The sequence below is a fragment of the Aquila chrysaetos genome, chromosome 21, assembly GCF_900496995.4.
Source record: "Aquila chrysaetos chrysaetos chromosome 21, bAquChr1.4, whole genome shotgun sequence".
NCBI lineage: Eukaryota > Metazoa > Chordata > Aves > Accipitriformes > Accipitridae > Aquila > Aquila chrysaetos.
Window position 1 is genome coordinate 1,812,025 of NC_044024.1, and position 14,726 is coordinate 1,826,750.

Consider the following 14,726-nt stretch of genomic DNA (forward strand, 5'->3'; position numbering starts at 1 on the left):
TGGTGGAAGAAGGACGAGATTACCGGGCTTAAGCGGGGCTTTGGGGGCCGAACGAGAAGAGAAGGGCTTTAAACTGCCCGGGCGGGGGGGCGTGGCCCGGCAGTTGGCAGCGGCCCATCCTATTGGCGGCTGCCGGGAGGGGGCGTGGCAGAGGCGGGTCATCCTTCCCGCCACGGAGCGCGCGCGCGCGCGCGGGGTGGTCGAAACCGTCTCCTTCCGCGCTTTCCGCCGACCGGGAGCGCACCGGGTCCGAACCGGGACGGCCCCGAGGGCGGCGGGGAGCCGGGCCGGGCCGCCTACCCCTCAGAGCCTGCCTTCTTCAGCGGCGGCCTACCCGCTCCTGCCAGGCCGAGGGGGGTGTCACCGACCCGGGGGCACCGCGGGAGCGCTGATGGCCCCAGCTCCTCTCTCACTCGAGGGAGCGTGACGGGATTCCCGCGCCTCCGGGAGCCCCTTCCTCTCCTTGGGGTGCGAGGAACCCGAAGGCAGCGTTCAGCCTTGCTGTCCACAGGGGAACTCCCTGGCCCAGCCCGCAGGCACCCCGCCAGGGAGGGGTGCAGGGCCTGGGGTGGGCGAGCCTGTCCCCCCAGTGCCGCATCGACATCCCGGACGAGCCGGTGGAGAGGTGCGTACGACGTGCTGCGCGATGTCGAGTATCGATGGAAGCGGGACACCGACGTCACGGACACGCGTGGCATCGCCCGGCTGTCTGCCAACACTGATGTGGGCTATTGCGCCCGTGCGTAGGGGCCAGAGGGGGACAGGGGATGGAACCGACTCTTCCACTGAAGTACTTGGCTTGTGTTAAATAGAGGGGACGCCCTGTCCAAGCTGCTAGGCAGGAGAGAGGTGTTTGGGGTACAGGGCACCACGTGGGACCTCTGCTGCATGAGGTCGTTAATACCGCTTGGGCTGGGAAGGGGTCGGGTGGGTGCTGCTTGGAGGAGACGGTGAGATCGCGAAGAAGAGGACGCTCGGGCCAGGCAGAAGCTTCTAGAGTGGCTGCACGTCCATGCGGACCCCACGTGCTGTTCAGGCAGGTTAAACAACTTACTTTCTTCCTTGTTCAGGGCGGTGCCCGAAGCCCTTGAAGGTTGTGGTGACACGGCGATCCCTGCAGGTCGAGGATGGGTATCACACTGTTATCAACTTCTCCATCAGACACCTGGTGAGTGAAGAGTGGGCTGGGCCTGAAGGGTCTCCCATTACAGTGATCCCATGAACTGGAGGGTTCTGGTAAGGGCAAAATGCTATTCTAGGGTTGGTCACCAGCTGCACGAATTCACCTGAATTAGGAGTCTGAGATGATGGTCTCGAGATACAGCGCTGGCTCCCTTAAAGCTGAGCTACACTGTCGGTGCCAGCCTCGCAGGAGTGCAGCTGTCTATCTAGGCAGCAAGATCCTACCTGTGCCTGGGACGAAAGGGGGTCCCAGAGTCCCTAGCATGTAGACGTGTAATTCCTTTACAAGTTCCTTAGCTTCAGGAAGCTCCTCTGTGCCTCTAGCCCAGTCTTTGCCCTGTATTTTCAATGCCAGACCTGATAGAGGGAGAGAGCAGGGAAGATGGAAGACAGTATCTGACTCTCTGATGTGTTTGCACAGCAATACCCTCCACGCGAGGAGCTGATGGTGGTCTCTCTGCCGGCGGGATACCTGGTGCATTCAAGTGGGCCCAACAGCTGCAGTCTGACCTACCTGGCTCAGGTGGATCCAAAAGGTAACTCGGGTTCTGCGGGCCTCAGGACGTGGTGACGGGATGATGCAGATTCTGGCCCCAGTCGGTGGAAATCCTGCTCTTAATCTGGAGCGCACCTACGTAATGTGGCACTCCTCTGCTCCAGACCCTCTTTGACAAACAATGATGCGAATGCTGCAGCTTGCTATGGGGGCTGCTGGGTGGTTGGTAGGAGCCATTTTCTGGCACGTTAACTTCTGTTTTTCCCCAGCTCCACCTATTACGGTTGTTGCCAAAGCGGGTTGTAAATAAAGCTTCGCAGTACCTGGCACGGCAGGGGAGTGGAGCATTTCCAAGGTGCCTGTGCCAAGTCTCACCCCAGTAGCTGGAGCAGAGGGCTGCAGAGGGTGGGCCTCCCTCAGCGGTGAGGCTGCACTAGGAATGGGCATCTTGGCTCATCTCTGGTGTGGCGTCACGTTCTGCCAGCCTTACCAGTTTTGACAGCTGACTGATGCTTTTCTGAAGCCAGAGGGCTACAAATAACATGGCGACTCTGGTCTCTCCTTGTGCAATAACCTGCCTGACCCCCGCTTTTCATGCCCCGTCTTGAACAGGGCATGAAAAAAAAGCTCAGTAGCTTTTGGAGATCCTGAGCTGAGCGGCAGAGCAGTGCTGGAGGGGTCTCTGGTGCCAGAGCAAGACAGTGACAAAGGATTTCAGTACAGGAAGTTTAATTTCACTCTCCTAAAGCAGCTGGCATCATCAGGGGACCTGGGCAAGCAGAAGATGGTCCCATCAAGGAGTTAAATTGGTCTTCTGCCTTTCTTGCTAGTGGGTCCTGAGCCCCTCCTAAGCAGCCAGAAAAGAAATGGAGTAGGTGGTGTTAGTGGCTAGATGAGACATGTGCCAAGACCTTTTCTAAGCTTCCATGGTTGTTTCCCCTGTACTTCCCTGCTCCTGATATACTGCACAAGGCCTGCGTGAAATACCCTGCCTGGAAGCAGCAGCACGACGCTAACATGAAACCCTGGCTGTACCCTGAGCAGAACAAGCTTCCTCTCTTGGCGCAGCGTGCTGCCTCGCTGGAGAACGTCGATGAGAGCGGCCTGTCCGAAGTGAAGGATGAGAGGGGCGACCACAGCAGTTGGGAGAACTGATGCTGCTTGTGTCGCTGCAGGGAGGAATGTTACGTAGTGCTGCTCAGGCGCATCCAGTCTTTTACAATAAGGTAGGGGGGAGCTTTTAAAGAAAATCTCTGTGTTTGTAGCCTTTTCTCTCAAGACGTGACTGTGTGGGTCCGAGCACACCAGCCCCGCTCAGCACCGAGACTGAACTGGGCCAGGAGCACACGGGCCGCCTGTACCGACCTGCCTGAGTTATGCTCAGGGAGAGGAGCTGCACGGTATGTTTCTCAGGTGTAACCTGCCATGCTTTAACACAACACAGCTTGTTCTGGGGCTGTTACTGTTGCTCCAAAAGGTCAAATTACCTGCAGTACCTCTGCCAGTGTGCTTCCCTGGGCAGGGAGTTATTCATTGACAAACTAAAACTGCTCCAGCGCTTGTGACTCTTGGCCTCTATTTTGCAAGACATTAAAACCATCCAATGTTGCCGGACCTGTTGTTCTCCCAGCAGGGATCAGTAACTACCCCTGTTTGTCCCTCCAGTTCCTGGAGGATGAAATGGACTCTGGTCACCAGTACAAACCCTAGTACTGCTTAGTCAATTAAGATACCTAAGACATGAGTGTGTCTTGGGAAAGAATCCACTCTTTCCTGTTAGCCCACAGCCAGTCACGGGGTCAGTGCAATGGCTGCAAAGGCATCCACTAATTACCTCTGAGTAATGGCAGGGAGGAAGCTGCCCTAGGCAGGGGAGATCTTCCTGGAGCTCCTGCAAGGGACTGCTTTGAAGCAGGATTAACAGATTGAACATTGAGGTTGTATTTGCAGTCCCCTGTGAAAAGAGTTCAAGGTGCCTCTTGGCTCCTCAGCAGCTGGGTTGAGTGCCAAAAGCCTGATGCATGCATTCGATCGCTGTTTTCCACCAGGCAGAGCACAGGGTTGGCTTTGGAAAACAGCGATCGAATGCACCCATCAGGCACCCTGGCACGTCTGAGCACAACAGAGGGAGAAGGGAAGACAGAGCAGTATGAAACATTGCCTTGCTGCAACATGAGCCCTGAGCATTCTCCTTCCCCAAGGAGCGTGTAAATGCCTTGAAACTGGAAGCAAATCACCATGGGACACAGAGGCCTGTCTCCATAGAAGAGCTCTTAGCTTGCTTTCTCAGGGTGTTACAGCAGGGCTTTCCAGGATGCTTATCTCCCTGGTAGAAAAGCTATTTTTTTATTCTGAGTGAAAGTCTGTTTTCTAGCGTCTTTTATTCTGCTTCAGCCTGGCTCAGCTTTCCGCCCAGCAGTTGAGCTAAGAGCAGTGCGGAAGCTGTCAGGGCTGCTGCTCTTGGCTGTCTCGCTTAAGTTGCATTAGTGCCACCACAGACAAAACCCTCCATTGCAGCTCTTGCTCCTGGCAGTGCTGAAACACCGCTCCAGGCTAATCAAGGGCTGGCTTCCATTACAATCAATGGAAAAACACCCTTAAAACAGAGCTGCACCTCCCATGCTTTCCCCCTACAGGCTGCAAGGGCAACTAAAGCCAAGCCTTGTCCCAGCTGTCCACCCAGCGTTTCCTTGGGGTAGTGTTGAGGATGGTAACAAACAACCCTCCACATAGACTTCCTGAGTGGGAATAAGATGAATTCTGGTTGCTGTACTCATTTTATTATTTCAGTTATTACAGACAAGCGGAAAACACCGCACAAGGCCAGAGCAAGGGCTGTCCTGATGCCATTTACAATGTGATACTACCATGCATTTGCACCCCGCTTTGCTGAGAACTAGCATGTTTTCATCTGTGCTCTCCCAGCGCAGGGCACAGCAGGCTTCCTCACCCATCTTTGAAAACACAGAAGGGGAGAATTCTACCTCAAAGTGGCGGGGAGTTCTGATGGGAGCACAGGACAGGGACAGGGCTGTGCCAAGTGATGGAAGCAGGTTCAGTGAGTGAAACCCTTAACCGTGCAAGCGCCACAGCTGAGGAAACCTGGCCAAGTGCCTGCAGCAGTTCAGAAACATGCTCCAGGCGCCTCAGTCCTGTATCGTGGGGGTCATTAAGCAGCAAAGAGGTACAAACACACCTTAGCAGACTAGTGCAGCTAGAGATGTGCACTGAGTTTGAGTGGATTTTACTCCTGTTCCTTGAGTCCCAAGCAAACCCAGTAGTGTAGAGCAGAGGTAGGACAGTGGAGAAGGAAAGAATTTCATGTCACCGGAGAAGTGAACAGGTTGATCTCTTGGAGGACAAAGGCCGTGCTTTGCTCGAGCACGCTCAGACCCTCTTGGCCTTACATCTAGCAACAAGGGTTGGATCCAGAACCAGCAGAGTACTCATTTAATTTAAGTCCTGCTAGAACAGAAACACAGATCTTGCCAAAGAAGCTGTCCTCCGGTACCCACTTCCACATCAGCACCATCAGCTTGTTTCAACACCCAGTTCAACGAGTACAGACTAAAGCCCCATCCATCTTCCAGCTAAATAAGACTGTTGGCATCCCTCCACGCAGGAAGCAGAGCTGATGCCTGTGCAGCCAACAGGACAGTTGTACCTGCAGTGACAGCCGAAACTTGATGTGTCATCTCACATATTGAGGAAAAGTAGTGGAGAGTTTTTTGCAGGACAGCCACTCTGGAGACCCAGCAGACAGCTACCTACTAGTGAACAGTTCTTTCCTTCTGTCTCTGGTAATCTGGAAAGGAAAGAGAAGGCAAGGCTGAAAGGGCAGGAGTGGCAGTCGCTGATGACAAGGGGGAATTAGCCAAAATGTTAAAGGAAAACATAAATTCTGTTTATACCTCACTAAGTAGAGGCAGTAAAGGCTACTTTCTTGGGTAGCAGCTGGCTTTGAAATAGTGTGTTTGCACCCCAGCCACTCATTTCAAGTTATTTTAGGGCACTTAGAACAAAAGTTTGTTTAAAGTCCTCTCTTCCTCTACTCCATAGTTTTCTTCTTTCTTCACTTAAGGGTCAGTTTCCATTTTATGAAGAATCCTTGTTTGGCTTGACTTGACCTCTTTTTTTGTCCCCTTATATCTATGAACTTTATGGGTGCAGAAACTGAGAGTTAATATAGTCTTTTCCTTCACTTGGAATTTAAAGGTCCTTAGGGAGGGATAAAAGCCACAAGCAGTGTCCACCACTGGCACAGGTCCACTAGTGACAGAAGTTATTCCTATGTTATTCAAGGATAAGTAGCTACTTCTACAGGTCTAAAGTTAACATTTCCATTCAACAATCATCCCACCTTTTAGCATTGTGTTGCTAAGCCCTGCTCTAGATGTTTTTCTATGTGGGCAGCTGAAGCCAGTCCTTACTGTTTTGACTTGGTACCTGCCCCGATCCCCAGATCAAAGCCCAATCTTCTTTCTGATCTGCAGGCTTAACACCGTCTACGGCCTTAGACTCATAACCGCTAAGCTCAGGTGGAATCGGCAGGGACGCATGGCAGTCTGCTTCCCAAGGAGAAATGCTGCTAGGTGACTGGACTCGGAGCTAGCGGGCACTTACTGTAGGGGAAGTACCGCACACGCATGGTGATTTCACGGGCTGTCTTCAGGATCTCCACAGCCTGAAAGCAGAAAGAGTTGCTCAGTGACCATGCTGGGCTGGAGGATAGGAAAGAGGAATGTATCAGTTATGTGGTGCCAGCAGCTGAGTTGGTGCAGGCTGAGAGGCTGGAAAGAGATGGTGTGTGCACAGATCCCCATCCTGTCCCTGCTCCAGCAGCTGGGCCACAGGAGTGCTCACCTTGCTGTGCTCAATATCCTGGAAATCCACATCGTTCACCGAGAGCACCTGGTCCCCTTCCTGCAGCCCAGCTCTGTGCGCATCCGAGTCGGGGATCACCTGCAAAGGGAAGAGCAGAGACAGCAACAGTGACTCTCCGCACGGCCAGTGCGGCAGCTCCCCTCCCTCGCAGCCAAGGCAGCCCAGCCCCAGAGCCTCCCCACGGTGCCCATCCAGCACGCTCAGGCGGGACTGGGGGAGGATGGGGAGCAGGGACTGCAGCGCACCAGCAACACTCTGTGGGCACAGGACTGCCTGATTGCTGCTTGGTGCCTGGCAAATTACAGCTATGTGTTTGGAGATGCATATAAGGCATATGACAATATCCCTGCACGCCCTGCTGGCTCAGCAACACCCAAGGGAACAGACAGAACACGGGGAGGGAATGGCAGAAGGACAGACACACCTTAGAGATGAAGATCCCCAGCTGCGAGGCTTTTCCTCCCCGGATGTTGAATCCCAGCTGTGAGAGAAACCAGCAGTGAACTACAGTCACCCCACTTTGTCCCAGGACCCTTCCCACTGCTAACGTGTCTCTTCCGGATGGAGTAAAGCTGCTGGTGCTGCAGCGTTCAGCCAGGCATCAGCAAGCACCACTCCCTCTCTGCTAACTTCTGTGGCAATCTCACCTTAAACACCCCAGGGGCTCCCTGTCCCCGTATCAGCTCTGCATCCCAAGATACTCTACTGCTCTGCCTCACCCACAAAGCTTTCTTCTCCCAGCAGGGCAGCAGCGATGCCTCCCCTTATCCCACCCATCCCGCCAAGTCCTTGGATGAGGAAAGCACCAAGGAAACCGCCCCCCCCCCGGGATGCCCTCAGCACGCCGGTCGGGGATGATCATCGCCCCGCAAGCTCGGCCTCTACATCAACCGATTTTTGCCAAGCAAAGGCGCTGGGAAGGACGGCCGTGACTCAAACACGGGAAACGCCACGCCGAGGGGAACGTGGTGGCCGTGAGGGAGCCCGTGGGCCGGGGGCAGTGGGGGGGGGGGGGGGTCTCACCTGCGCTCCAGGCGGCTTCTTCAGGACGATGGTGCGGGGCAGGAACTGGGTGAGCTCGTTGTTGTAGTCGGGGTGGTACACCCGCTGCAAGGCAACGCGCCGGCGGGCCGTCAGGCGGCGGGACCCGCCGCACACCCGCACCGCCAACGGGCCGGGTGGCGGCCCACCAGACCCTGTCTCAGCCCGCCCACCAACCCGGCCTGCCGCCTAGCCCTCCCCGTCCACCTCTCACCTCACCTCATGCGGCGGCACCCAGGCGGGCGGGCTCTCGTAAGGCGGCAGGAAAACCACCGGGAAATCGTCGTAAGGCAACCGGCCCTCCATGCTGCCGCCGCGCCGCCTGACGGGACGGCACCGCCCTCCTCCCCTCACCTCAGCCTCGCCACGCCCCCCCCCGCCGTGACGCGCGGCCTGGCGATTGGCGGTTGGCGGCGCGCAGCCTGGCGATTGGCGGTTGGCGGCGCGCGGCCCCGGTTTGAATGCTGGTGGCGCCGCCGCCATCGTAACGGTCAGCGGCGGCTCTAGGTGCGTCCTGCTGTCGCCGGGGGCAGCGCCGCGACCTCCCCTCCCCTCCGCCGCCCTTCCCTCCCTCCTCGGGTCCCCTCAGGTACGGACGCTGCCGGGTTGGTGGTCGCCGCGCTTCCTCCTTCGCCCGGTGGGGCCCGGTCTACCGGCGGGAGCGGCCCGTAGGGGCTGGGCACCGCTCCGGCCTAGGCCCCGGGTTGTGGGCCGCGGCGCTGGGCCCTGTCAGGGTGGTAGCTCCCGAGCAGCGGCGGGCTTTGGTCCTGCGAGGCCTTCACCGGCTTCGTTCCTCCTTTAGGGCGTCCGCGGTGACAGAAAAATGGTGAGGGAAGATGAAAAGGTGATCCCGGTGCGTGTGGCGCTGCGCTGCCGCCCTTTGGTGCCGAAGGAGACCAGCGAAGGGTGCCAGATGTGCTTGTCCTTCGTGTCGGGAGAACCGCAAGTAAGGGAGCCGGCACTCTGCGTCCCGGGGGTCGGCCTTGCCTTCTCCCCTCACCCCCCAACCCCCGGGGGGGCTTTGCTGCCAGGGTGCTGGGGCGGTGTAGTCAGCGGGTTTTGTTCTGGTCACCTCCGCAGGTGGTCGTAGGTAACGATAAGTCGTTCACGTACGACTATGTGTTCGACCCTTCTGTTGAGCAAGAGGAAGTCTTCAACACGGCTGTTGCCCCTCTCATACGAGGCATCTTCAAAGGTTTGTGGTTAACTGACTTAAAGCTCCGTTTTAAAATACTGGGGGTTTCAGTGGGCTTGGCTGTGTGGAAGAAGGTGCTGTTTAATTTGCTGTTCTAACTTGCTTTTTCTTTGATCTTTGCAGAAAATAAACTCCTGCACTATCTAAATACTGACTCCAGCCTCTAGCAAAAAGTGCCAACTCTTGCCTGTTTACAACCTGTTGTACTCCGCAGGGCTAACAAAATGACTTGTGTGTGTTCTCTGGGTCATTTTGGTGCCTATACCTATTTATGTAAGGCAAGAGAATTTTATCAAGAATAATACAGTGAATTGATAAGCATCCCATACCAGAAGCTGTTAGCGATGCTACAGTGGAGCTGGGATGATGGAGAACTTAGACTGTATTTCTATGGCTAGCTCTAGTAAAGCAGCAGCGCAGTCTTAAAAAAGAGCTGGAATAATAATTTTACCTGCGTTTTGGGGAGCTTTTCATTGACTTTTTTTCCCCTTGATATTGCTAACGGTGACCTGTGCATAAAGCTTGTATAAACTGACAGTGAGGGGCAGTGCTTTTCTGGAAGGATGCTTTTACTAGAATGCAGCTTTGTTTGTCAAAGTTTCTTCTGGTTCCCACATGACTGTCTGATCCAGGTGCCCTTTGTTCCCCTAGGGTATAATGCTACTGTCTTAGCCTATGGACAGACAGGATCTGGAAAAACATACTCTATGGGAGGTACCTACACTGCCAATCAAGAGCATGAACCCAGTGTGGGGGTCATCCCTCGGGTAATCAAACTGCTATTTAAGGAGAAGGAGCAAAGGCAGGATTGGGAATTCGTCCTCAAAGTTTCTTATCTAGAGGTAAAAGTTGGTTTGACTTTTCAAACTATTATAAAGTTATGAATTGCACATAAAGCAAGCTTTAAAGAGGCCACCTCCTTCAAGTAACAGGTATTTATTAAATCAAAACTGAAAACTATGTAAGATCTTGTCAGGAACTTGATTTTGAGTCCTAGGTATCTTTCTCTAAAGGTAAAATGAATAGAATGTCACGCAACATTAGCCACGATTTTGGCGTAACTGTACATCGTTCTTTATGCGAATTGCTCTCTTGCATTGCTGCTAACTCTGAACTGCTGTTCTGATGCTTTTAGATCTACAATGAGGATATTCTAGACCTGCTGTGCCCCTCAAGAGAACGGTCTTCTCCAATCAGTATACGGGAAGATCCAAAAGAAGGCATAAAGGTCTGTTGCCCTGTTAGATATAAGTACATAAGAGGGTGACGTCACTAGGGATGAATGTTTTGGTGAAACAACCGTCTGACTCCTTGAGCGCTGCTTTATATAAATGAAGCTATTGATGATCATGAAGTTTACCCAAAGGGTGACACCAATAGGGTTAGACATTCATGACAGAGCCACTTGCAAGTCCTGTTCTGGCTTTTCTTTGAAGGCTGATTTAGGTGAATATCTGAGAATGTTGTACTTTGGGTCCCTTTGCCAAATTTCAAACTCTGTTGCAATTGTACTCTTCAGTTTGGCAGAAGTAGCGTGCAACAGAGGGATCCTGAGGGGAAACTATTTAAGTGCCAAAGTTATTTTCTTAGCAGTTTTGTACAGAAGGGTGCTTATAGTGTAGTGCAGAAAAACCTTGTGCTACTGCTTGTTCTGTGTACTTGTTTTGTAGTTAAACTTCCATCCATCGGTTGTGCTTCATTTATACAGCTTCAGTTTGCAGTGGTAGGGAGGTTGTTGGTTGTCATATGCACAGCTTAGGTGTGCGTGACACCTCTAGGTTTGATCCATTAATGTTTTTGTTGTGTGTAATCTTGTGCTGCTCACCGTCACCTCTAAAGTACCGGTGTGCGGCTCATCCATGTATTGGTAGTGGCATTGCGATCCAGAGAGATGGGCTCTTCAGGGAAAGCGCAAGCTTGCCAGGGAGCACGACCAGTCCCTACTACTCAGTCCCCTCTGTCCTTTATGTCCCTAATACCTGCGTCCCCTCCACTCTCTCTACCTGACCCCCTTCAGCCCATTTCCCCTTTCTCTGCCTGTGACTGGCACAACTTTCAGCTCCCAGCTTGGCCAGAGGATATCTGAGGGCAGCTAGGAATTTCTCCACAGAGTACTGCAGAGCCCTGTCTCCATCCCATAGCTCACCTGGCTCACAGCTCAAGCTCTGTTCCATTAGCAGGCACAGAGAAACCTGGTGTGTGCATGTAAGAATAGGCTGAGGGAAAGGTGATGCCATTTAGTTACCGATACGGAGTTCAGAATAAATTTTTGCTGGGGGAATCCATACCAAGCCTTTGGCTTGAAGTGAGACTCTGATTCTTGTCAATGTGTATTTACTTTACTTTGTCTGCCATAGTCTAAGACAGAGGATAATTTTTCTGATGTAAATCGGGGTGAAGAGGAAGGAGAGGATAAATGATGCTTTCTTCCTGGATACAGATTGTAGGGTTAACGGAAAGAAATGTCACCTGTGCCCAAGATACTGTATCCTGCCTGGAACAAGGGAACAATTCCAGAACAGTGGCCTCCACGGCAATGAATTCCCAGTCCTCACGGTCCCATGCCATCTTCACCATTTGCATTGATCAGAAGAAGAAAAGTGACAAGTAAGTGTGATTGCGCAGCTGCTCCTAGCAGCTCTTAGGGGTCAGACTTACTCAAAATTTTGTAGTCCTGTCATTCTTTCTTCGTCTTGAATGAACTCAGCTGAGCTACTCTTGAGGTAGTTCTTGTATTTGACTGTCTCTCATATGAAGTATATTTTTCAGCCCAGTAGCTCAACTGTAGTAACCACTGGACTGCTCCTTTCCTAACTGCAGGTTTACTTGAGAGAGTAAAATAGTTTATTTCTGCCATAGGAACAGCAGTTTTCACTCCAAGCTACACCTGGTTGATCTTGCTGGCTCTGAGAGACAAAAGAAGACCAAGGCTGAGGGAGACAGACTAAAAGAAGGTTTGTAGGAAGAGGACTGGTATAGCTTGGGTTTCTTAACAGTTTTAAGTTAATAAATAGAGTCCTTGTAAGGAAAAGCAAAGCAGTTCTTTAATTAACCCTTATAATTTGCCTTTTTTTCACCTTCTTAAATTTTTTAACGAGGACAGGAAACGACCAGTTCCTAGCTGCTGAGGTGGCTCTACTCACTGTCATCTGTTTGTATGCAGGCATCAACATAAACAGAGGTCTCCTCTGCCTGGGGAATGTAATTAGTGCTCTTGGTGATGAAAATAAAAAGGGTGGGTTTGTCCCCTACAGAGACTCAAAGTTAACAAGACTGCTGCAAGGTAAGAGACAGATGATGATAAAGCCTAAATCTACAGATGTGCTTTAAATAACAAAGTAGGAAAAAACCTAACAGCCATGCAACCACAATTCAAAGCAGTAGCTGCTGTTGACAAAGGAATTGCATTTATTGGTTTAGTTCCTTTTCTTGCTGAAGCTAGCCCTTCTCTGTACTCTTACTTTTAGGTTGCAAATGCATTGAGATGGTCTCATTTATGACTCCTGCTCTTTTGCAGTTCCTATGTGATAGGACAAAAATAGACAAATTCAGTGCGTTTTTTTTGGTGGGGAGAAGGAAGATGAGAAGTTAAGTCTGGAAGTGGAGATCTATTATTATACCCTAATTATAGCTACTCACTGGAGGATATCACAACCAGAATGAAGCTTAAATTGTCTGTGCCTTCACTGTGTGCATCACGTTTGGTTTGTTTTCTTAGTCTGAATATCTGGTCTTTGTGGTACTTATTTTTTAATAGTTGCGATGGTCTTTTAATACACTTTATCTAATTTAGCCTTTAATATGGGCATAACTATAGTAATGCAATTCACTGGGATTTTTTTTGGTAGTTAAATAATTTGGTACAAAAAGTTAGGTTCTTCAGGATTTTCCATATCTGAAAGTATCTAATAAAAAGAAACCGGATTATGCAGAGCTGGATGTGGGGTCCTTTTTTTTTCTGATCAAAAGTTTTAAGTAGCCAACATGTTAGTGTAAAACCAAAGGCTAAAATGCCATGCAGCTTGATGATCTGAACAAATATGTTCTTAGCCAATAATTCTTTAGATTGGAAGATAGTGTGAATTCTGATGCCTGGATATCCATGGAGGTCTTGAGTATTATTGTGTGGGAGAAGGGAAGGGAAAACCTGAAAGAACTATGCTAGAAATGGCATATGGGAATTATGGTAATTACAGACATTAGTCAAGAGGACAGCAAGATTACTGGGGATTCTGATGTGAAATCATCAGTGCTTAAAGCTGAGACATAATTTTGGGACTTTGGCTTTCCAAAAAAGGTCTTTAGTATAGTACTGACTGGGACAGAGGAGAAAGTAGATGACAATGGCACACAGCTACAGTTAGTTATTTTCTACTTTCTATATCTACAGCTAGATATTTTCTAGCTGTAGTCTGGAGGTGTACTCATGTGGTCTTAGATATCTTAAGGATGATATCTTACTAGTCATTCCTGCTCTCTCTCAAAGGATTGATTATGCCTTGTTTTCCCTCTCAGATTCTCTGGGTGGTAACAGCCACACTCTCATGATTGCCTGTGTAAGCCCAGCAGATTCCAATCTAGAAGAAACTCTAAATACTTTGCGTTATGCTGACAGAGCAAGAAAAATAAAAAATAAACCAATCGTCAACCTTGATCCCCAGGCAGCTGAGTTGCATCATCTGAAGCAGCAGGTACTGACTGGGTGCTTTCTTCATGTGAGAGGAGTAGATCTATCATTTTGGTACTGAGCTCAGTAAACAGCAAGCAAAGACATAGCTTGCCTAGCTACACAAAACATGCAAAAAAAAAAAAATTTAGTATGTGTTTCTCTGTCTCTTGAGATGGATGTGTAAGTGCTAGAAGGGAATACATGAATATTTCTTGTAATTCTACAGCAACTATTCAATGCCATAGAAAAATGGTAGTGTTAGTGTGATTCACATTTCCCTTCTACTGAACAAATCATCACCTGCCCATTAGGCTACAGACAAAATAGGAAATACAGTGATGGTTGCCTTGCTGAAACCACCTGCCTATGTCCAGCACAGGGTGGGAAGTGAAGAGTGTTCCTGTGTGGTCAGCCTCAGAGGGAAATAAGTTGCATAAACTAGAATTGGTTAAACCCAAAGCTAGAAGTGCCTGAGGGATTGTCTGCTGATGCATTAACCAGCCTAGCTGTGCTTACTTGACTGTATGCATGTGATACAGTCTTTCACGCTACCTCTCCGTAGAAAAACTCAGTAGTCTTGTTCCACAGTGGAGCAAGTAAGTGGTTTTGCTTACTACATAGGAGTGTTCACCAGAGCCTAGTGAATCTTTGTTAACATACTGTAAATTCAAATCACATATTCAAGAAGCTTAGGAAGGCACAGGAACTGACTATCTCATGTGAAAGGTAGCAACAGAGCATTGGTTCAGCGAGATGGGAGGCCTGCCCTTTAGATCAGCGAGGTCTCTGACACCCTGCACAGAACAGTATGTCAGCTGTCTGTGGGTGACTTATGCTCTGATTTGAGCATTCCTGATGAAGGGAAGGTAGCTTTTTTAGGAGTAAATTACTTGAAATACTGTAGTGACATGATTCCTTTCCACAGGCAATAGTAAAAGAACAATTGTGGAGCAGGTGACTGATATTCAGACTAAGGATCTTAATAGTGTTCCTTCAACCATCTATTTACTGTATAGGAGAGACTTATAACTAGTAATTGTTTGTCTTTCTAGGTACAACAGCTACAGGTGTTACTGCTGCAGGCCCATGGAGGGACCCTGCCTGTGTCTATCAAGTAAGCTTTGTAGATTAATGGTCAATGTAACTGATGGCCATCACGCACCAGCAAAGGCTCTAGATCTCCTTTGCTCTAGACAGTGCTGTAGAGTGAGGGTAGAGCAAACTGGCTGCTTTCTAATAGGATCTGGGCAATTTTTTTT

At 50.4% G+C, this 14,726-nt stretch overlaps 2 protein-coding genes across 3 annotated transcripts in view; one reads left to right on the forward strand and one right to left on the reverse strand.

Annotated features, from left to right (window-relative positions):
• Window positions 1-751: 751 nt before the first annotated feature.
• KIF4A (kinesin family member 4A) overlaps window positions 752-14,726 on the forward strand; it is a 30,159-nt gene continuing 16,184 nt past the window's right edge. Inside the window, exons 1-12 of one of the 2 annotated variants that reach the window (XM_041118892.1) lie at window positions 752-1,168; window positions 1,604-1,718; window positions 2,651-3,078; window positions 8,406-8,549; window positions 8,684-8,798; window positions 9,450-9,640; window positions 9,934-10,026; window positions 11,239-11,405; window positions 11,658-11,752; window positions 11,962-12,081; window positions 13,314-13,489; window positions 14,520-14,581. In XM_041118892.1, coding sequence (XP_040974826.1) covers window positions 3,055-3,078; window positions 8,406-8,549; window positions 8,684-8,798; window positions 9,450-9,640; window positions 9,934-10,026; window positions 11,239-11,405; window positions 11,658-11,752; window positions 11,962-12,081; window positions 13,314-13,489; window positions 14,520-14,581 — 1,187 coding nt within the window. In that variant the 5' untranslated portion in view covers window positions 752-1,168; window positions 1,604-1,718; window positions 2,651-3,054. Of the gene's footprint in view, window positions 1,169-1,603; window positions 1,719-2,650; window positions 3,079-8,405; window positions 8,550-8,683; window positions 8,799-9,449; window positions 9,641-9,933; window positions 10,027-11,238; window positions 11,406-11,657; window positions 11,753-11,961; window positions 12,082-13,313; window positions 13,490-14,519; window positions 14,582-14,726 lie in introns of those variants that run through there. The other variant, XM_041118893.1, reaches the window with a different exon arrangement.
• Window positions 4,437-7,971, reverse strand: PDZD11 (PDZ domain containing 11). Its single transcript, XM_029997458.2, has 6 exons — window positions 7,823-7,971; window positions 7,586-7,669; window positions 6,987-7,043; window positions 6,542-6,640; window positions 6,302-6,362; window positions 4,437-5,483 (listed from the first exon to the last, which is right to left on the reverse strand). The coding sequence occupies exons 1-6, from the start codon at window positions 7,907-7,909 to the stop codon at window positions 5,449-5,451; spliced, it is 423 nt and encodes a 140-aa protein (XP_029853318.1). The 5' UTR covers window positions 7,910-7,971; the 3' UTR covers window positions 4,437-5,448.

What these genes read in the sequence shown, in the direction of transcription:
- PDZD11 (XM_029997458.2), bottom strand. Translation starts at nt 7,909, where the DNA reads ATGGAGGGCCGGTTGCCTTACGACGATTTCCCGGTGGTTTTCCTGCCG. An exon ending in TGGGGATCTTCATCTCTAAG is followed by an intron (nt 6,641 to 6,986) that starts GTGTGTCTGTCC and finishes TTCCCTTTGCAG; the next exon opens with GTGATCCCCGACTCGGATGC. An exon ending in AGGATATTGAGCACAGCAAG is followed by an intron (nt 6,363 to 6,541) that starts GTGAGCACTCCT and finishes TTCTGCTTTCAG; the next exon opens with GCTGTGGAGATCCTGAAGAC.